This window comes from Tyto alba, unplaced genomic scaffold (assembly GCF_018691265.1).
Source record: "Tyto alba isolate M040663 unplaced genomic scaffold, T.alba_DEE_v4.0 Super-Scaffold_2, whole genome shotgun sequence".
In the NCBI taxonomy this organism is placed as follows: Eukaryota; Metazoa; Chordata; class Aves; order Strigiformes; family Tytonidae; genus Tyto; species Tyto alba.
In genome coordinates, this window is record NW_024881282.1 from 60,377,589 (window position 1) to 60,401,474 (window position 23,886).

At 35.9% G+C, this 23,886-nt stretch overlaps 1 protein-coding gene across 4 annotated transcripts in view; it reads right to left on the bottom strand.

The window, feature by feature from the left end:
* The window catches only part of IMMP2L (inner mitochondrial membrane peptidase subunit 2), a 469,876-nt gene that overhangs the window by 418,846 nt on the left and 27,144 nt on the right, over positions 1 to 23,886 (bottom strand). The window contains exon 4 of one of the 4 annotated variants that reach the window (XM_032998775.2): positions 2,296 to 2,465. The exons of the other annotated variants lie outside the window; for them this stretch is intronic. Within the exon in view, the coding sequence (XP_032854666.1) occupies positions 2,390 to 2,465 (76 nt within the window). The 3' untranslated portion in view covers positions 2,296 to 2,389. Of the gene's footprint in view, positions 1 to 2,295; positions 2,466 to 23,886 lie in introns of those variants that run through there. 4 annotated transcript variants of the gene reach the window in all.

Here is a 23,886-nt window from a genome sequence, read left to right on the forward strand (position 1 = left end):
ATCATTACCATTGCAAACAGATGTTTATATGCCTTTCCCAAACATAAGTATTGAAAGCCAATAAAGAGGAATTAAGTCTGTTGATATTAAACAGCATAATTACTACCTTTAAGGTGCCTCAGTCAGAGAACAGAATCCAAATTACAAAGGCAGAAATAAAGTCAGGCAAAGAAATTCCTTTCATATCCATTTTCATAAATAAAACCAGGTTTTTCACAAAGGCAGTCCAAAAAACAGCATTTCTTATTTGTTACAGTCACAAAGCAAAAATGGAAAATACCCAATTAATGGGATAATTAGGTGATCTCCCGGAACAATTTATCTTCAACAGCTACTGAATATTTTAACAATATATATGTCAGTGTTTATCAGCATAACAGAGAAAGGTTATCGTTTTGATGATATTAATCAAATCTAGAAGTCAGATCTGCCTTTTGCGTGTGATAAACTATTATTTTAATAATTTCTAGAAGAAATAAGGCAGCACAGGAAGCAGAGGATGACAGAAAGCTAACTCAAATTGAGAAGTCAATTATAAGTCTTCAAATTTTCTTTAACAATTGTAATGTTTATCTGCATGAGTGTTTTTCACCTCCCAATTTAAAGTAACAGAATAAAATGTAAACTAACAGAGGTTTCAGTCTTAATTAACATAATATTTGCAACTTCTGATAAATTTCATCATTTTTAGTTTGTTATGATTTCTGTCCCAAAATTCCCTTTGTACTGAAATGTTCCATATAACTTCTCTGCCATGGGGCAAACTTTAAAAAAAGGAAGAAACACATTGAAAAAATAAATTTACTAACTTTTCAGTTCCAAGGCTATATGCAAAAGCAAAACTCAAAGAAGAGAAATCATCAGACAATCCATTCAGTAATTCCATGCACATGTAATCTAGCTACTGAACAGAATCTGACTTTGTTTTTAAAATTTCAGTGAATACTACAAACAGGTCAAGTTCACAGAACACACATACTAGATCTGGAATACTGATTACTAGATCAGATCAGTCCTAAACCTCATCATTTTGAAATAGAAGTATCATCACCTTGATTTGGTTCTATTTTATAGATGGACAGAGACCTCCGATTTCCATACAGTTCATGCATTAGTAATAGAGAAACACAATTCACTCTTGTGACTAGACAACATAATTAGGAGAAATTAGTTAGAAGTGTGATATTTTGAAATATGAAAAACTAGCCTTCCAGGAAAACGCTATTAAGTCTGTGGAAGCAACCAAGCATTGAAAAATTGTTAAAACAAAGACAATAACCTTAAACTCAGTCTGCCAGGTATGGCATTTGTCAAAAAGGCTGAAACTTTGTACCAATGATGCCTCTTAGTCACAATACACCTCAGGAATTAGACCAGGTACTGTGAGAGTTAATGTTATCTGTCAATAGCTTTCAAAATGAATGTCAGCAAGTGAAATATATATATGCATATTTTTAAGCAAGTCGCAGCTGACTTGGTTTAAAATACGTATCACTTCAGTATTAAAATAATAATACAAAAACATAAACACACACCCCCAGAAAAAAACTGTGAACTCAACAGATAAAAATGTTCCGAGACAAATCAAGTGTATGTGCCTGCAAATTGCTACAATAAAGTAAGTTTCCACATACCATGATGTTTCCACATACCGTATTTACCCCAAAAATTCAGGACTGTTCCTCATAGCACAAAGTAGTTTGAAGATAGTTACAAAAGCAGTAACACTGGAAAGGCTTGCTTTAAAGCATTTTTTCTATATCACTACAGAATGTACACATTTTGTTTCTTTACAATAAAAGGAGGAAATTGCAGGATATTCTAGTATGCAAAGCTGCACAGTGATAAGTATGACTTTTTAAGAAGCTGTCCCAAATTAAAAAAAAAAAAAGACAAAAAGCTTTTGTGTGCTTGGTAATAAACTTATCAGATTAGAAATGCATCGATAATTGTACAGTATTTCATAATGTGAAATTACTAATAATTCTTACATATATATGTATAGACAAATGTATATATATGTATATGTACAGGTCACATTTACTACTTTTTCTTGCTGTTGGGTGAAAATGCTGGAGGGGTGGGGGGGAATATGACAAATATTGAGTTCCTTGAAGCTGTCTCAGGCTCAAAGAGATAAACGGCTGAACACAGTATAGTTGATTAAGTTTATTATTTTATTGAATTGTTGTTGTTGTTGTTGTTGTTATTATTATTATATGAATAGTACAGACAGACACAAAAGCCTTTAAAAAGAAAAAGAACAAAGTGTATTTGGAAATTGCACAACGCTTCTCAAATCTGTACAATATATGCGATCAAAAGTTATATCAAGACCCAAATCCTTAGGTTTTCTTCTAGGCCCATGAAAATGTATGCTAACCACACTCTAAAACAATTTAGTGTTTCCATTTGGATTTTCTTGCCCAGAACAGACATCCATTTTACCCCCTCTGGTGTCACTCCTGTAACAAACCAGAAGGCAAAATATATGAAGTTGCAACTTCTGAAATTTACTGAAAAAGAGAGGAGTCCTATGTCATCCTCATGATGCTGGGACCTAAAGGAAGAAAACCACAATTTTTTCAATAATACAAATGTAATTTGTCAATACCTGCCACTACTACTCCCTGTCCTGAGAACTCCAGGTGCCATGCAACAGTACAAGAGCTACCTGACCCACCACTGCCTTTAAGTAACAGTACCTTTTCAGACACTTTGGCAAACAATGATTTTTTTTTTTTTTTTTTGCTGATGTAGTACGTAAAACATAAAATCCCACACTACACCAAGCAGAATGATTTTTTTCTAGGTTTTGAAGATCATGTTTGCAGCTTAGAATGTCAGACTTCAGTTTTCACATTATACAAAACATCTCTTAATGTAGTCCTCAGCATTTTCTCCACAGAGAACAGAACCAATCAAGACATGAAATCATGCTACATCGTACAGTAGGTTCTGTCTGAAGGGGAAAAGGAATAGAAAATCCACAAACCAAAAATACAACAAAAAACTTCTAACAATCATGCAAACATGCATCCTAGTGCAATCATTTGATTCTGTCCTCATCATGTGCTAGAACAAAGCCCACACAATTAATTTATTCAAAGTTATGTAAAGAGTACAGTGTTCTACTCACATTAAAACCAGCAAAGATCCTTACAGATACTGATTACTGGCTTTTAAGTAGAATAGACCACTGTTCTCAATTTAGAAAAAAAAAAATTACACTAACCACACTATTACCCTACATACTGGTTACCAGTCTTGCAATTCTTCTTTATAGATTAAAACTTCACTTTAAATAAACATATTTTTTAGTTTTCCTTTTTGCCAGGTCATCTCCAAACATCCAATTCAGAAAACATAGGTTTTAAAAATCTTCTGGTAAGACGTGGAAATTTAAGCAAAGATCTACGAAGAAAAACAATTCCAAGTATCTCCAAGGCAAACCAATAGTTATCCTCTATTTGACTTTACTGAGTTTAGGTTAATGACTTGCAACTTAGTCATCTACCCAGAAGATCTCTTTTAATTGCACTAAAAAATATATTAAGCTATATTATACCTGCAAGCCTTACTATAATAATATTAACTGAAGTTTTTCTAACTCTGAAAAGGAACATGAAAGTCAATAACGTTCAAGCAATTTTTCTTGATTCTCATGAGAAGCACTGTCTCTCACAATATTCTTGTATCCATGCCAGGAGATTGCAGTCTGGATGGGTGGAAAATCAAACAGATTACCAAAAAAAATGTTGGATGATCATAGTCAAAGAGTAGTGTTTCATGGGTGGTACTCTGCCCCAAGCGCCAGTAACAACTGTGATACCTACTGCTGGCCATTGCAAAATTGCTGACAGCAGATGATAAGGCAATCACCAAACAAGTTGTTTCTCAGTCATGCTAGCCTGCCTTATCAGAGTCCTGGATGACAAACATCCTGATCTTGTAACCTCAAGGATGAGAAAGCAAACACTGTGGCTAGAAACCGAACAGGACTAGATAACCAAAGAGAAAAGAATTTGCTAATAGGTTGATCTGCACTGCAATGCTCTAAAGAAGGATTCAACCAAAGGACATTTCAAAATGACCTCCCGAAGACCAAGATCCCCACAGAAGAACCTAGGAGACTCCAAGCGCATGTGTAATGACTATGTAAATATGATAATTAGTTGCAAGAAATGTAGTGAATATGTAGCATCCTTCTGGGAAATCTGATGCATATGTATATAACAGGGTAATATAAGCTTTGACTGATGCAACATACAGTATGCATGATAGGTGGAGGAATCCCCCATGAATCCAGGGCTGCAATAAAGTATGCCTGACTTTTAAACTTCAAAACTGAGTCTTAGAGGGTTTTGTTGTGATACTTTACAGTATCAACTGAACTACTGCAGGTGTCTATCCCATCCTGTTCAACTTCTTTATCACTGACCTGGACATGACAGAGTGCCTTCTTATCAACTTTGCAGATGACATCAATCATGGGGATCGGCTGATATACTCATAGACAGGGAAACTAAAAATTCTGTCTCCAGTTCTGAGCCTCAAGAAAAAGGCAAGACATAAAGTGGAGCATGTTCAGCAGAGGACCACCAAGCTGATCAGAGGCTGGTGCACTAGCCCTGCAAAGACAACCTAAGGGAACAAGCTTGCTCAGCCTGGAGAAGAGACAGCTCCAAGCAGACTTAACAGCATGCCAATAACTACAAACTTATCAAGAAGACACAGTCAGGCTCTTCTCACTGGTACACGGTGGGTGGACAAGAGATGCTGGGCATAAGTTGAAACAAGACAGGTTCAGACTGAATATAAAGAGAAACTTTTTCCCAGTGAGGATAGGTAGACAGTGGAAGAGGCTGCCCAGAGAGTTTATACAGTATCAATCTTCAGAAGTCTTCAAGACCCTACTGGATAAAGCCCAGCAGAACCTGGTCTGACATCATAGTTGGCTCTGCTTTGAGTAAGAGATTGGACCTCCTGCGGTCCCTTCCAACCCGAATTACCCAACAGATCAAGGATATGATCCTATGATCTATGTCTTTCAGCTTAATGAAGATACAAAGACATGGACACTTGCCTTAACAAAAATGTCCCATTTTTTTAGGTTTCTTATACGTAGGCAGGCTTATGCTCAGAGTATGGAGTATTTTGAGTAATTTCCACTAACTACAGTAAAAATGATGGTCAAAGAAGTGGCTACTCTCCCCAGTTCTTTGTCTTGACCTCACCCCTAGTACAAGTCAAAGCTGTCTGCAGAACTGGTCTTTACTTTCAACAGCTGGACAGACTGAAATATATGGCAAGTAAGTCTCAAGGCATCACTCTCTAGATATAAAAGGCAGATCTATCCTTTTAAGCCACTATCTCAAAAGAAAAAAAAAGATAAAGAAGCCAGTCCAAAAAATTTATATCTGTGGGGAATTTGTTCAGAGTAGGCATTTCACCAAGAATGCTGATAAAATTCTCATGTAAATTCACTGTGCTGTCTGAACAATGCAAAGAAAGCATTTCCCCCCCCTCCTCTTCTTCCCTCAACTGGTGTTAGCTTTTAACCCATCATTAACCATGTAACCCAAAAAGACATATAAAATAGATTTTAAAGTTCAACATAAAGTAGTTTATGGTATCCTGACATGCTATGGTGCCATTAAAAACTTCATATGCAGATAAAAAGCTGTGAAATCAAACTCTAAAAAAAAAAATTGAATGATCTTGGACAAAAAATGTAAAATTATTATGAAATATGTATTATTAATATAACCTCTCGCTGGAGAATGCTAGAAAGAATTCTACTTATTCAAGGGCACAATCATACAAACTAGAGATGTGAATTGGATAATGACCCAATTATCATTAAGTGGCAGCACTGACTGCACCCCCCATTCCCTGCCCCCGCGCCACTGGGGGAGGAGGTAAAGATATCAGGAGCAGAGCTGAGCCTGGGAAGAAGGGAGGGGTGGGGGGAAGGTGTTCTCAAGATGTGGCAATGCTTCTCACTGTCTTATTCTGTTATGTGTTGTTAGTGTCTGTAATAAATGTATGTTCTTTTTTTCTTCCCCTAACGAGTCTGCCTTTTGCTCGTGATCATAAAAGGGGGATTTTCCCCCATCCCAGTCCTATCTTGAACCCCAAGCCTGGCTCTCTTTCCCTTCTCATTGCCGGAGGGGAAGGGAGAGAGAGCTGCTGCATTGTGGTTGGCTGCCAATCAGGCCTAAACCACGACACCAATATACCATAAAGTCTTTCTTCCTGCTGCCAAAAAAATATTCTATATCACGTGTTACCCAGTGTTTTACCCTAGCTTGTTAAAAGTCGATTAGTCAATTAAATGTTTTCTTAGTGTATTTCCTGTCACTAAGGTAAGGATTCCCAATTCAGGAGTCATGGCTCAACAGCATCACAGACAAGTTTCAGAGGGTCACAATCACTCTGCTATGTTGAGTGAAAAAAGTCCTACTGTAAACAGGGGAGCATACTCACAGGAAAAAAAATCTTGATCTTGAAAAGATGAGAATGATACATTGGCATACAATTGTTACAATGGCATACAACTGTGCTTGTAGAAACTCATAGTATTTTCACGATAAGTTATTTGTTAATGCTAGTAACTTCCATATTACTCCCCAAAAAATTTTAATTTTCAAGTAGACAAGATATTGTTAGAGGGTTTCTATAATGGAGGACAGGCCAAATACAGCAACCCTGCTTTCAGACTCATAAACTGAATATTACATTTCACAATTCTATAAAAAAAAAATTACTGTTTTTATAAACTTCAGCGCACGAGGAATACAGAGAACTTGCTGACAAGCCATTAAGTGCAGCACTGCTACTGGGCAGTGTTATAATTAAGTGAAAAGCCCATTTTATTGGTTAATTATCTCTTATATACAGTGCTTTGTTTTGTACTATTTGACGGAAACAGAACACATGCCATACATCAGCAAGATATAACAAATACCAGTACCATCCCATAGATCTTTCCAACCAAAAATCAGTCACACAAATAAGCTCTGGATAGCTTACCTTTGGCTACTTCTCTTCCTGTATTTAGTATCCTTATGTCTGGACTGAACTAAGCTGCATCCATTATTAGTACTTTAACTCCCATTTTTGATTGTGCAAAATAAAACAATCAACTGCAGTTGTGAAGTTTGGTGCCAGAAGTAAAGACACCAATCCCAATTTTCTCCTGATAGTTAAACATGCAATTACAGTAAAAAATCTCTAGAAAGTCTGACTATTTCCATCTATTAGAATTTAAATGCTAGAAAAGCATGACCTGATTCATGTTAAACTGTTTCTGCACTACAAATGCTTTCCCTTCTAAAACACTGAATTTTCACATTTGTGCTAGAACATAATATAAGGCTGCAACTTACAACTCCCTAAGGGAATCATGTCAATTGGCATTTTAAAAATTAATTCAGTGATCTACAATAATACAAGTTGCTTATGCACAGTATTTGTCAGTAGGCAACATGGGAAGTTCAGAATTTATTTAGAGAGACCAAGCTTTATAAAGGCAAGAAAAAATATTCTTGAACTGCTTTCTCTAACTTGCTAAGTGTCTTATAGTGAATGTCCATAATATAAGAACAAGGAAAAACTGAATATATGAAAGGGATCTGCATGCAGTATGGTTAATATTTAAAACAGGAAAGAAAAAGGAATAAAAATTCCTGGCAGTATATGCCCATCCAGCTAACATTATTGACCTGGTGAGACATTCAGAGACTGTAGAAATTTTGCAAATTTTCTGGAAACTATAGCATGGTAGGTCTCATATGTGCTTGCAGAGCTCATTTTTAGTCACTATAAAGAGTATTTGCAATCATAAGCAGGTCTTTGGGGACAGGAGGCCCCATCTAAAAAGGCTTAATATCTAATTATATCAGCGATCTTTCCTTCTGGTCTTACATTTCACTGAAATGTCAAAGCAGCCTTCACTGAACAGCTTGTGTAAATGAACCAAGCACAAAGAGTTGCCTATCATTTCCCTGGGTTTGCTGTAGTAAGTACAAGTTATCTTTAGAAACAGCTTTTTTAAAGTGATTCCCACTGTTTCATGAAGCATATACTGTGCACGTAAGTTTGGGTTATCAATAATAGAAAGTTAAAATGGGATGGAGCTATCAAAATTAGGGCATAGGTATAAATGTATATGAAAACTGAACATGTTCTAAGCAAGGATGAGACACTCATACAATTATAATACATTCAAATATTGGAATATTCAATATGCTCATCATTTACAGTGAAACCAAAACATTATAGCCACATGAAGACAGAAGCAGAGTAGTCAGTACTGAAACGTTAAGGAAAAAAGTTTCAACCTTTAACTTCCAAATCCTGCTTATAAAGCTACTCTCAAACATTTAAATGACATAGGCAAGAACCGGTGCTTTTTGTTATGAAAACATAATAGCTTACATCTGAACTATCTATATAAAATGAAGCACCTATAGAATCAACCTGCAAGAAGCAATTATTATTCCATGAAAGGATAATACAGTACATATTGTCAACTCTCCTATTTTATCATAGTGCCTGAGGCAGCAAACAGTTCAGAAAGTGCTTTGTATGCAGCTGCCATCTGTCCTTCAAGAATAGTCTTAATTTCCAAACAGTACTAAAAATATTTGAAATGGTAGATAAGAATTATTTTCAATTCCTACACAGCATTTATTAACTCTGTACTTATCACTGAGCAAATATAACACTTTCTTCCTCAAGGAGGTAAGCACAAGGCTTCCCCACTCACATACTATTCTCTACCTCTTCCTGGACTATACATCTATTTTTAAATCAAGGAGCCTTTGCCATCCCACATTGCATCTCTGCATAACACCAATATTCATTTGGTCAAATATATAACATCTGACTGATATTGTGAAAATTAAGATTCCCAGTAACACTAAAATATGTGACCTGAATACATTAGTTCAAATACAGTAAAATGGCTACTATCACTGAACAAAGAACTTAAAGAAAAATCTAATCATATAGTAAGACAAAAAGAATACAAAGGGATTGATTTCCTACCAAAGAAAAGCTTTTTTTTTTTTTTTTTTTTTTTAATATGTTCCTTACATAATGGTAAGGTTCTGGCTGTACAGTCCATTTCACTCATGGAGAGTTGTATTCTATCTGTCATACCTACAGTTCCAGCAGAATTACTGTCGCTTTCTCTAGAGACACATCAATGTAGGCAACTTCAGAAATACATACCAATCCTTCTCAAGCAACCAGCCAAGAAAATTAGGATCTCCCTACATCATAGACTCTCAGCTAGGCGGCTTGAACTTCACTAACACTTGCTCTTTCAATATTTCTTTTGTTCCTCTCTTAAAACAAAGAAACAGACATACATCACAGTGCTACATAATACCAGACTAGTACTCACACCATATTATGTGATCTTCATCGCTGGAGATACTCAAAATACTTCATTAAACCCCTGAACAACATGATCTAATGTTATCTCTGCCTCAAGCAGGTGTTTAAACCACAAAACTCCAAAGTTATAAATCCAAAACTCCACAGTTAGGACCTAAACTACTTTATGATTATCAGAGAAGGAAGCCAGGCCCTGAAGAATGAAAGAGAGAGAAAAATGGTAGTACAGGAACTAAAGGCCACTAACAAGTCAAAACCAATGTTACGTTGATGAATCACAGGAATAAAATCAAGTAAGTATCTGACATCTGCATGGGAAAAGCTGGCAACCACCTGAAGTAAAAAATAAATTTCACTGATAATTACTTTTTTTATTTTTGCTGAACCTGTACCTACTGATGATTTAACCAATTTCCAGAGCCAGACTGAAAGCACGAGCTCTGAACTGAAACTGCAATAATACTGAAACCCCCAAAAGAGACACTTTTGAAAGATTGCAAATGAAACTGCAAAAAGTGAAGGAATTCCTTGAAGAATCTTTTATTCATTTTAAACTAATAATTCAGACTTACAATTAAGGCACTTGGCAGATTTCATTATAACAGATCAGATACTAATTCAGTTCAGATATCCAAAGCGGCAGGGTGGAGGGCGAGGGGCAAGGGACTAACAAAAGATATGACTTCACACTTGGAAAAGTGATATGTGATATAGCAGGCTGCAGAAATAACTCAGGACAAAAAGAAAATCCCAAAAAAGAAAACAAAACAAAACAAAGCAAAACAACAAAACTACAAATATACTTACTTTGGCTACAGAATTAAAAAAAAAAAATGACTAATACAAAGTAAAACCTTAGGAGAACCCTCACAAAGGAAATGCTGCCAGAAATAGCATGAGATAAGAGGCATATGGGATGTAGGACCATGCAGAGTATTTTCAAAACAATGTACAACTTCAGGTGATGCAGCCAAGAGCTGCCAACTCAGAGTAAGGAGAAAAAGTCACGTCTAGCAAGCATACATATGTACAGTGCACTAAAAAAATTAGTAGATAACATCACTGCAAACCTGCTTAGAGGTGATGCCTGCAAGACCCAACCTGGAAACAGATACTTCTTAGAAATAAAAGAAAGCCTTATGAATTCAGAGCTGCATTTAGACAATCTCAGGCAAATGTTATTTCTGGAAAATGCTTTAAAAACATAACTAGAATCAAAGCATTAATATAGAAGACAACTAAAATTGAGATATCAGAGTAAAGACTTAATGTTAAGGATTATATGACCCCAAACTAAGGTGGCTAAAATAGCTAAAACAGAACTAGGTAAGCTTTTTTTGTTGGTTTGTTTTTTTTTTTTGTGTGTGTGTGTGTGTCATGATGAGCAGAGATAATACAGTCTTTTAGAAATTCTAAAGCTTTAAATCTTGTTCAGTAAATCCCAGAACAGAAAAATATAAAAATAGAAAAAATGTGTTGATATATCAAGATTCTAGTGACCTTTTATTTTTAAAATAGGTTCACTCAAAACTAGCATTATATCCTCTACTACTTCCATGTCTGGAGGATAAGGGTGAATTAGTATGAACTGTATCAAGATAAACTGAAGGGTATGAGAAGCTCCAGAAAAATTCTGTCTTTTCTTTACAAGACAGTAATGTAGTATTTCAACCAATGTATTGAATGCAAGTAAGACTAGGGACTGCAACCTCTTCTTCCACTGTCCATCTCATTAAAGCTGAGCTGGGTTGTCCTGATGCATGCCCTTGCTCTAGGAAAAGGAGAGCTGAGAAAGGCCTGAGCAATGTGTCACAACAGCTGGAGCAGACACAGTCCTTCGTTCTCCTCACAGATCAGGCTCACAGGCTAGCACAAGGAGCAGTCAAGATACAAGGAACAAGGCTGTCAGGAAAGGAGGAGGAAAATGCTTTAGGAAAGGAAACAGTAGAAACAGGAGGAAGGTTCTTCCACCTGTGCTTCAAGTGCCAGAGACAAAACTATCTGACCACAGAAACAAAATGGTCGCTAGGAATATGAGAACTGGAAGCCCATGCTGAAAAACGATATACATGATTAGGAGAAAGAAAAAAGGGTGGATTGGCTGAACAGGTTCACAGGAAGGTGGATTTCCTGAAGTATGAGATACAAAAGTTATTGTGAGGAAAAACAGTAGATTGGTTTCAGAGTCAGACATTCATAAACAAGGCAGGAGAGCTGGCTGAAATTCTCTAAATTTTTGATAGATGTCTAAAGAAAACCTAATGACTGCACCCCATAGGAAGTGGGAGAGTATCCAATTCATTGATCTTGAGCAGGTTTCATTATGTATCATGAGCCTTTCAGCACACAAGTTTCAGGTGATAGGGAGCTTCGGCCATGTTACCAAATGTGGACATTCCCATAGAAGCTTTACTGATAGAAGTTAAATACTAAGAAAATTTATATACCACCAGGATTAGATGGATTTTCAGAAGACATATTCTGGACATAAGTGCTACAACACAAATAATCAAATCCATTGGCAGCTCTAGATACCTCTACATTAACATGCCAACTCTGGTAGCAATGCATAAGCATTTAATATCATAGTGATTTCTTAACAAAGAACTTTGTTTTTTAACTGCCACTGATTCTACCAACTTACATCAACAGCAATGTGATTTCGCTTTTCACTCATTTTCTTTCTGTGTTATGAGACAGTGTATTATTCTGCAGGTTTTAGTTAAATAAATAAGGATACTGCCAAATAGAAGGTAATATAAAAAAATTAAGAAATCCTTGACAGTTTTGAAGACTAATTTGCATGACAGTAGGAAAAAAGTAGCATCACCTCACATCTCACTATTTTGGATATTCTATTCTAAGAGAGTTTATTTTCTATTTGATTTGGTGATTTTCATAATTTTTTTTTCTGATATAAATGACTGTGGACAAGTAAAGCAACTACATACGATGTTTCATACTACGAAATTCTACACTTGCAATTGTTTCCCAACTGAAATACATTTTTTTTTCCAAGTTTATCAAACCTCCCAGTGTAGAAGTATGGAAGTTAAATCTTCTATCCTTCTCAAAGTGTGAATTCTTGGAGACATTGTAAATCCCGGTTCACATAACAGCAGCAGACATCTGAATCTAGGCATTACACTTCATTTCAGTGCCATCATATAAAGGTGTCACATGATGAAAGAAATAATGGAGCTATGTTTGCAGGTGGGGTTCCTTTGAATGCTGTGTTTAGAAGCATATTTGAGCTACCACATAATGGTGTCTGTTCCCTTTTATAAATCCTCCTACCAACCATTGGTTGGTGGACCAGAGCCAAGTCATCCATCATACATATCAAATTAGATGGTGTGGCAAGAAAAATGCTCTGGAAAAGCTTAAAGTGTCAGCACAGCAGTAGGAAAGTATGGAGAGGACCAGATGAGTACATGCACGGTGCCCAGTTAGACTGGACAGCTTTGTGTTACTTAAGTATCTAAAGTATTCAGCATACACTCCCAAATCTATGCAGAGTTTTAGCCTGGCTATCACCCAGGCCGAATTCTTTGGTGAATTTGGTGACTTCCCTGGGGTACAAACCTCATCTTCTGAATTTCTAAATTTCTAAAACACCACATTCCCTACATTAAACTGTAAAAAATTATGCCATTCTTCAAAACAAAGATGTTTGTTTCTTCAGCAGTACCTAAGTATCTTCAGAAAGTTCCTTACACACACAAACACGTATTTCTGACACCATCCTAAAAATTTGTTTAGTACAGTTCTTCAGCTATAGGTATCTTGAATAATTATAAAAGCTATCATGAAGGAAATTCTTCCCCAAGAACAGAAAATCCAAATTATGGCACATATTTTCTATTATTTGCTAGAAAAAAATGGGCATGTAGCTTTAACCAAGTAGCTAAAACACTATAAGATGGCAACTGCTTCCTTTACTTTAGAGTAAATATATAATTTCAGCTATATATGTATACAGTAACAAGATAATTAAATGAAAAATTCACATGGAAAATAAAAACTAGATGGGTGGAATGTTTCTTCTACATAGCAACACAGCTCTGACACAAAATCAGACTACAATTGGAAAACAATATTTACAGAAAAATGTTTCCTTTATCTTCAAGGAAGATATATGTTATTTCATGTCAACTGAAAAAGTTTATAGTAAACAGTTCTAAAGGAAAAATGTGGCTTGAAATCCTCCAGGATAAATCTCACTCTGATGAGGAATGATCCAAGTTCATTAAACTTTACACAGCGCTTTCTTCACTGCAAAAACAACACAGAAAAAGAGGTGAGAAAAAAAAGAGGAAGAGTGCATGGGGGAGAGAGGAGAGAAGGGGAGTCTGAGGGTTTTTTTAATTCTGAACCAGGATGTAATTTCAAATATAAATTAAGTTGAAATAACACAGCAAAGTTTTCCTTACTCTGCCAGCAGAGGTAGTTTCTTTCCTCCTTTGTTATATTAGTACCATGAAAATGCTAAACCAGCAGCTGCTTTTCACAGGGTGGAAGTGAAATTAAACAGACTTGCTTGGCAGTTTAACTGCTGATTAAAAAAAAAAAGCTGCTTCAGTTCATAAAAGATTTTGCTCTGCATCTTAGTGAATTAGCCTCAGACTTGTGCTGGTACATAGCTGATAAACAATCACCAGTTTGGGTTGTGGGTTTTTTTTTCTATGAAGCATTTTTTTTGTTATGGTACTTACAAGCGTATGAGACCGCTAACTCATGAATATTCACCTCAGAAATTAATACAAGCTCAAAACAATCTAAAAGTACATTCTGATAGTATGGTATATTGTCAGAATAGAGATGAAGCCACAGCAGTCAAAAATATGTTAGCAGAAATGTTTCTGTCGATCAAAATTCAAATGGTAAAAGGATTATAGATGTTTTAATTCAGAAGGTATCTTTCCGTATCTATATGTAAATCTATAATTATAAAAAAAATCTTCTTTCTATATGCAATATTTACAACATATATCTCCTTCGTATAGAGACTCCATTTTCCATTTATTATACTTTAAACCAAAATGTGTCTTAGTTAGCAGGAAATCAATTCTCTCCCTTAATTCTGTCAGAGTACCGAGATGTCTGTCTAGAAAGCAATACATCAACTATAAATTTATGGCTCAATATGGATACCAGCCCACAGCTAAAAATTTGCAGATCTATATAACCAAGCACATTAAACAGTCCTCCTGGGTAACGTATAACCAGAAGTAACTCTCATAATTCAGCACACACTATGGAAAGAGCTATTACAACCATGTCTGTTCACCTTTTTTGGTCCAATCCATTTTCAAAAGAAGCTGTGCATATTGTCAACATAATGAATCAAATCACAAGACTCCTCATAAATTTTAAATGTCCTGAGGGGTTTCTTCACCTTCATGTGAAATCTGAGTACTGTATGCTTAAACTGGCGTGGGATTTTTTTAGAATTAAATTATGCATTTTGATGAATGTGCCCTTTTATTGGCTACATCAGCATTCTATAAAATGCCTGAAAGTGAAAACATTCAGCAATATTATAGCTGTGTTTTCCTAGATTAGTCCTGTTTTACTGTATAATCCCTTCAAACTGCATCAGTTTACATTACAGTAGAAGCTCTTCCCATATATCTTCCACCATGCCTTAGAGATTCCATTATTTATTTTAGTATGAAGAACATTATAAAAAGAAAATATTTTTTTTAAATGTACCATCAAATTCCTTAAGGAAGGGGTTTTTATATCATTCTAAGAAAATAATCTCTGAATTCTAGTAATAAAGAAAGAGCATCAATTCATTGGAAATACAGGATAAGAATACTGCATGTCTTCTGTCAAATGTAGTAACGAAGAATATATTTTATTCTTTGTAAAGAAAATGTTTCCTAGAATAATCCTTTTATAGAAGGAAGCTTTGCTGGGTTATTTTTGTAACTGAACTAGAAAGCAACCAAGTGAGTACGTCAGTGTTGGTCAGAGTTTGTTATATTTAGTAAAACAAAATTTTTGTTCCTATTGTACAGCAGCCTTCAATATTGTCACGACATTCTTTCATCAGTAAAAGGAAAATATGAGAGGCTGTGAATTTCTAAAGTTAAACCAGTAACTGTAAAAAAGGAATCCATTGTGTGATGAAAAGTACAAACCAGATTTGCTTAAACACTAACATTTTCTTCAATACACCTTGCTCCTCTCCCTGAACCATTACTGTTTCCACTGATTTTAACACACAACACAAAGGTAACACAGCAGGATTTGACAAACAACAAATAAAAGTATTATATACATTATGAATTATTAGTATGAGAAATACAAAAAAAAAGCAGGACAGGTATGGAGTTGAGTTTTTGTTCTGTCATTTGGAAAAATGTATTTTTTGTAGGCTTCATAATAAACTTTGAAGTTTGATAGCATAATATGAAACCATCATTAAAAAAAAAAACAACCCTGCATAAAACCAATACATCTGGTTACAGTCACATTTCTCTCTACATAACACAGCAGTGAAGTTTAATTTTTAAAGTACCTGAACCTTTCTCCTGCTTTCTTATTTTGCATAGATTTCACAAGGATGGTCATCACAGACACAAGCTGGGATCATAAAAAAATGGCGGAAGTAAAAATCAAATAAACATAATCTCATCCTAAGAGCACCTTCACTAAATAATCATGTATATGAAGAAAGATTATAAAGGCATTAATTTTCCTCTTCCAGAACTACTTCTTCAAATACATCTTGACATCACTAAGAGACAAATTTAATGCTACATACAAATCATGTAGCCCAAAGCTACTGATAATGGAAGATATAATGTTCATGTCAGAACTCAACGTCTGGTCTATGGATAGTTTCCCACAGTACATAAATACAGAAACTGGAGATCACCTTTGAGTATTTCTCATTTAGCTACAGTACCTAAGCAAAGGAAGGTGAAGTTTGAGCAAGAAATACTCTTCACATAACTAGCAACTTCTTACACTTGTGAAAAGTGAACCTGAAGAGATTCTTCATTTATAATCGATGCTCTGAAGACTGTGCTCAGACTCCCATACATCCCAACCTGGATGCTACATAAAGAGACACTGAGACATGCAACACTGGCACAATTTTCAGCTAAATCTGAAATTCAAATCTGAAATCTAATACTCAGATACATGGATTTGTGATATTACCTGGATGAAGAACAAAAAAATACCGGATAATTTTTACAGTTGCCACAGGAAGTTGTAGAGATAGGTGACATTTAGCAGTTTATGGATCGGCTGCCCCTGAGTTTGTTTAGTTTTAAAAAAATGCTCGACACATTCAGGGACTATATTAATGGAAAGAAATATGTCCAACAGCTGTCAGTGCTGAGGAACCACAAGGGGAATTGACCACAAATAGAGAAACCACATGACACCTGCCACCTGCTTTTGCCAGTTTTGGAAACAGATATTGGAGTAAATGTTTTGTCAGAGATTCCTAGAAAGTAGCCTTAGACTTCATTGGACTTGTAACCTCCACATCCCAATTTCTGACTATCCATCTTATTTTGGCAATTGCTGGGCCAGAAGCATAATTTATAAATCTCTGGTTTAAAAGATGTCCCAGCTACCCTTCTATCAGAGCCCTCACCAAAGAACTTAAATTTAAGATTTACTTTGGCTTGCAATAAGTTGGGGCTAGGCCAACTTTCCTGTATTTGTTCCTAACTGAAGGTACTGCTCCTTTTAAACCTTCCATGCTTAACAAGAATCAAAATTACTTTGTGTTTTAAAAGTATTATGAATTCTGACTTTAATTTTATAATTTCATTCTAGTGCAGAATAAAATGAAACACAAACTTTTTTCTACATGATGAATGCTGTTTCTTAGTAAAGTTGTTTTTTCAAGTATGATCTGTTAGGTACTTTGAAGATGCATACAACACAATGTCCTTTCAATCATTTACCATATTTAATGGAACACAAGCCCTTATGGAACACTGACATCTCCATAAATTCGTATCAGTAATATTATGAGGTTTTTTCAACTTTCTTGCATCAACTGGCACTCAATTTATCATTCCTTACGCTCACTTCACAGGTCTATACTGCGCTTTCCAAAAGCTTCAGCTTAAAAATCTCAGAGTATTATTGCCTGTTATTTTCAGTAAAGCTTATCAAATAGGAAAAGTTATAATACAGTGCTTAGTAGATTTACAACCAGGTTGGTTATTAATGGGAACAGGTAGCCTGAGAAAGGAAAGGATCAGGAAGACATCAGGAAAGAAGAAGAAATTAAAAAGCACTATCTGCTCTGACAGATTCAGAGGTAATTGATTATCCTAATAACCTCACTCGTTTCTGAAACTGTGCCATATACCATGTTAAACGTAGGTATTAATAAATGAACTAAGGGTCTGAAGTTCGCATTATAGTCAATACTATCAATGAAGCCTGGATTTTGATGTCCCACTTCTAATGTGTCTACTTAGGTAGAGCTGAACCTCTCTCTGTTATACTAATACACTCAGTGTTAATACAGTCAAAGATGGAGTTTGGGATTGCACAGTGGGCGAAGCTCCTGTACACAACACTGTACGTTGTTTTGAAGATGAAGAGCCTAAGCGGTACGTATTTAGTTGAATATGTATGCATTTAAATGAAAATAGTTCCTTCAATTCATCACCTGTGTAAGAACTTCAGCATTCTCTTTTAAACCCTTGCCATAAAATACTGCTTGAAAATCCTCTTAGATCAATGTGGTGAGAATCTAATTAAATCAAGTTACTGAACTGTATCCATAAACAGTGGTTTTAATTCTGTCAACTTAGTATCACTAATGCCATCCATAAATTTTGTCATGTTTACAAAGAAACCATGAAAAAGTCACAGTTTCACTACATAATAAGTTATGCTCTCTTGTGTGACTTTAATGGGCTCTGTTAGGATAACAGCAGCCAGCCAATTTAAAATTTTTCAGGCTTCATTTTGTCAGCATCTGTGATCCAAGGGGTCATTCATTAAATTATGACCTTTTTTCTTCTGTGTGTTTAAACAGACAGAGAGGAAGGAAGGGAAAATAGAAAATATTGATGCAAATACAAAAACAGCAAGGAAGGCTCCCAATATTATTTAATTACCTGCAAGTATAACCCATTAACAGATGTTTTATCACAACAGGATGAAAATTTGACAGTAGCATTGAAGACCCTTGATGGTCAGCTATTACAATCTCACATAAGGAGGCTCCAAGGTATGTACAGTGAAGAAGAAGAGATGTCACCCTGGAATTTAAGATGTAACATGAAAGATATTTTTTTCTGAACATAAGTAAATTGTATGCAAATAATCCTTAAAATTGTATGGTGAAACAAATTCAAATTATTTCATTACTATTTGGTCACCTAGTTTAGGGACAGCATTAGCAAATTTGTACAGAAATATGTTTCTCATCTAAATTAAAACTCATGGCATTTATTTGGCCCATCATTTAAAACAAAATGTCTAAGGATAATTGATAAAAACTCATTTCTGGAAGTGCTCATTTTTCTCCATTGACTAGAGAGAAATGCTGTTGAGTAGGCTTGATTTATGATATCTAACTATTAAAACAACAGAGATAATTGGAGTAAGTTTAACACAGAAACCCGCCTTGAGGCAACGAAGAAATCTGCGTGGAGTTTCTTGAACAATGATGCTCTGGTCCAAAATCAGCATCCTTAAGGCATGACTATATATAAATAAGAATAAAATAATAGCCTGTAAGAATAAAATCATAGACATCCCAAGACTTACACACTCAGATGGAATGGGGGTTGAAAAGCAGTTCATTGTCCAGTAGCACACTATCTGTGGCTTGGGTAAGACCTTGGATACAGATGCAATCTAGGCACCAAAAACCATTAACTGGAGACAAACCTAAATATATGTTTCTTCAGTATCCCTCTATATAAATCTCACCATCACACTGGTTGCAGTGCTGCAAACTCCCTTTAGTTTATTAGCATCCTCCTGAATACAACAATCCAAAGACAACCAGAAAACAACTTTAGAAAGTGATCTCTTTAGCCTGTAAATACACAAGTTGGAATGATTATACTTTTTAAACAGACTCTAAATTGAAAAAACCCTCATATTTATTTCTTATTCATTACTAAGACACTGAAAAATCCCCATATCTGACTAGAAGCTTACCATGCTATGGGGAGGACCTTCAGCTGCTGCATGCACACTCTGTGCAATATGATGAATAGGGATTTTGATTTCAAATACAACACTCTGTTGCTCTAGGATCTAAAAATTTTATATACAATATAGACCAGAAACACATCTATAAAGCAACACATTAAAAGAGCGTAAATACCATTTAAAAAATCTTTGATCTCTTAATAAACTGTAAAATAAATACATTTAACATTTTCCCTATTGCTATTTTTAAAGTCTCTTGATTTTTTGAACTGGTTTGAAATATTTATTGGATTTGGACCATAAGGAGAAAAAGTTGAGAGTAATCTTCTGGGCTGTAGGTTGGAAGGGCAAAATGGGGATTACAGTCTTTCTTCTCACAGGCAATATGAACCTCATATGCTTTAAGGAATTATGACAACAGGGATTCCATATCCTTTCACAGTCTGGGTTCTCAGCAGCACCAAGTGTTGCTTTTGTTCCAAGTCACCCAGGGAAAGGAGAAAATTACTGACTTTCATAAAGATCATATACATTTAAGAACTTTTGCAATGGGTGTGAGTGATTTGCTGCAGTCATTCTGCTACTGCATGCCAACTGTTTCAAAATATTACCTCTATGTCCATGATTAATATTTCCCAAATGGGTTATGTAATATGAAATTAGTCTACAAATATTACATACACATAATAAGCATTATTAAATTATTATGCAAGCCTCTTATTTGTCAGCATGTATATCATAGATACCTTTTGTTTTTAATTATTATCTCATCAATTTACATCCATTAATAATTTTGCTACTACAGTTCATGAATTCCTAGTATGGCTAATTTTCTTCCTAAATTAAAGATCATTTTGAATATCAGCTGTTCATACTAGTCTACATTTGTTCACCTTTTGTACTTGGATCAAACTTCTGTAGCAATCTCCAAAATCAGTTTATTCTTAGAAAGCACGTGAGATACCTATCAGAAATATATAAATACAGGAACCATAAACCTGTTGTATTCAAAGTACATGTTTAAAAAAAGGGTTCTTCATGGGGTAATGTGAAAAATTGTATGACTTTTGTCTTCATGTAGATGAAGCTCATGATGAAAGCAATATTGATGTGTTTTATTTGTTTACTTTGTCAGTTGCAAGGATGGGACAAAGAGAAAAATAACAGAATCTTTACTGAGCCCATTCTGGTATCAGTCATATTACCATTAACATATTATAAAGCAGGAGTATAACTGGTAGATTAGAGGTACCAAAATGGATTATTTCTAGCCTGAAGTAATGCTTTGTGCTAATAAGACCAAATGCTCTGTACATGTCGTCTGAATACCAGGGGCTGACACATGTTTGCTAGTCCTGCTGCTACCATCTAGACAATGTACTTGTTGCTGCGATGTAATACCTCGTGAGATTTAGCAAACAGTATACAGCTGCACACAGGAATTGAAACAAGACACACAGTAGAGCTAAATGTAGTTGCTAGCAGAAATTTCTAGAATAGCCCAGGAGGGCTTTTACAAATCAGGACATGAAGAGTCCCTTCAAATTTAAATTTCCCTTGGCGGTTAACTGCTGCTGCATTAGCAAATCTTGTGAACTGAAAAACCCTGCTGAGTTGCCTTGCATATAGTTACACGCTGAAATCCTAAACACAACACTTAAGAGTCTTTGCAAGTTCTAAGTATTTTCAAATGTGTCAATTCATTCACATACAGACTAGAGATATATGTTATACCTGTTCTGTAGCCACAGGTAAAAGCTGATTAAAACATACATGAAAACAAACACACAAATCGCATCCCACACACACACCACACATCCTCACCCCCACCCCCCCGGTAATTGTTATAAAGGAGAAAAGTGGAAACTATTTAGAATTTGCTGGAAAAATCGTGGCAGTTCTTAGAAAAGTGGGAGACAATAGCTCCTAAGTTGCAGACCACAGTCCAGTTTTAAGGTAACACAACACAGAATCAACTATTACACTCTGCAAATACTTACACAAACCTCAACCCACTTTATTGATTCACAAACTCTGTAATCTTTTCAACATCAGAAATGGCTACAGGATTACCAATAAGAACTGATCAGAAGAATAAAACTGGAAGGACAGCTATTCAAAACTCTCCCAAAGATAACCACTGAGATAATGCCTCAAAAAGGACAGACAAAAAGGGAAAAAAAGAGGAGGATATCTTCTATATGAATGTGCTCAGCTCTTTCTATTATCCGAACTAAGAAGCACCTAGACAAAGTTTCAGATTCTAAGATGCACTTATTTCCTGACAAATTTGGTTTCAGACATTCAGAGTTCCTTTGTTTTGATAAATCAGGTTTAACTTAATGTTAGCTAACACATTTTCACATCATAAATTTCTCCCAATAAACTCATCCCAACATCACACTTTCCCATCACTGTCAGTTTTAAAACATATGGAATGAGGTGCCCCCTCTGTCAATTAAGTGATAGTACTGCAGTCCTGCTGATGCACAGAAAACACTGTCTCACCACAGGAAAGCATCAGGTTTAATGCAGTAAGGGTGACAAGTATTAAGTCAACTTATTTTTAAAAAATCTAGCTAGTATTTAATACTACAGACCAGATATCATGGGATAACACAAAGGTCAAATATTACCTTAGGAGGTCATGAGGCCTACGAAAGATTATTGTACTTACAATTTTCTTGCTTTGCAAAGTATTTTAAATATGTTACAATAAATATATGTCAACTATACCAGCAGCCCCCTTCAATTTTCAAAGGTGTTTACGCTGTTCCTATGAAGGAGTAGTTATATTGACCTAGAACAATCTATATTCTTCACAAGTTTTACAAAGAAATCACAGCTCACAGTGAGGAAAATGTAGTTAACAACTGTCCAGGTACAGGCTGGAATAGGGTTCGTGTTCATTTGGCAGCGGGAGGAGCTGCAGCACCCTGAGACCCCAGGGGCTCCCCAGGTCCCAGTGCCCTCACCTGTGTGCGGGGGCGGGGGGAGCACAGCTGGAGGGATGGGCCCCGATTGGCCGATAGTCCATGTCACGTGACATTGTGCTCACTATATAAAGGCAGGAGTGGGCCAGGAGGGGCTCTCACTTCCTGGAGTGTGGCTGTGGGGCCTTTGTGTTTGGGATCACCGGCTGGGAGCAGGTGGGTGTCGGTTGGTGGGTGGTGAGCAGCTGTATCGTACATCACCCGTTGATACTGCTGTCAGTGTATTGTTCTGTTACTGTTATTAAACTGTTTTTATCTCAACCAGCGAGTCTCCCTTTGCCCCTCCGATTCCCTCCCCATTCCCCAGTGGGGGGAGGGTGGGTGAGCAGCTGTGTGGCATTTAGCTGCTGACCAGGCTCAAACGACGACAACAACAAAGTCAGCATTTCGCATTCTGTGGAAGCTATTCCTATTTTAATCAGAAATCTGAAACCATCTCATCATAAGCTGTTTGGAACAATGAAGCTAAGTCTCTAATTCTGTCTCATGGATTCAGCTAAAATATTATCAATTAAGGATACAGAATATAATTTGTAATCAAGTTTTCCCCTCTAACATTAAACAGATAAGACTTTGAACTCAAGGAAAGTGAAAACTAATACAAATTTGCTGTAGAAAAAAAATACTACTGTCAGTGTCCTATAGGACTGAGGAACACACCGTGCATGATCACGCATTTTAAAATCTTCCAACAGTATCTCTTTACTAAGGTCAAACTCAGCACCAGTTTAAAAATAGCCTGTTCTGAGGGTGAAGGGGATCTTATGCAGACACAAACATCACAGCGGGCCTTCTGGGTGTACAGGATGCTATTATCTTTTGCTTGCTGACAATATACTTCCTTTCATATGGCAAGCCATGCTTCTCTCATTACAGTTGCCCTAGTTCCTGAAACATCAAAGTTATTGTTCTGAGAATGCCACTAATTTGTCCCTTCAAGCAAACATAAACCAACACATAACACAAGGAATATGCTCACTAGGTATCTCTTTTTTGCCTTAAGATATACACTATTAATTACCAAACCCCTAAATGGCATTATGCTATGGATCGTGGTTTTAAGTGAACTATAACTTTAAGTTTTTAATTCTACCTTTTTCCCTAGCCCAAATTTCTGTTTATACACTACTTCTTTACATTTCACAAAGGCAGCCACAGAAGAAGATACCTATACCACCAGGGAAAATCTGAGCTGAGTGGCTAGAGAGTAGCAGGCCAGATCGTTCTGCTCCATACTGTCAGAGGACACAGGTCAAGTTCAAATCAATTTAAGTTCTATTTATGAAATAAATGAAAAAGATTCTTGTAGATTCTTCCAGCTTCAAGC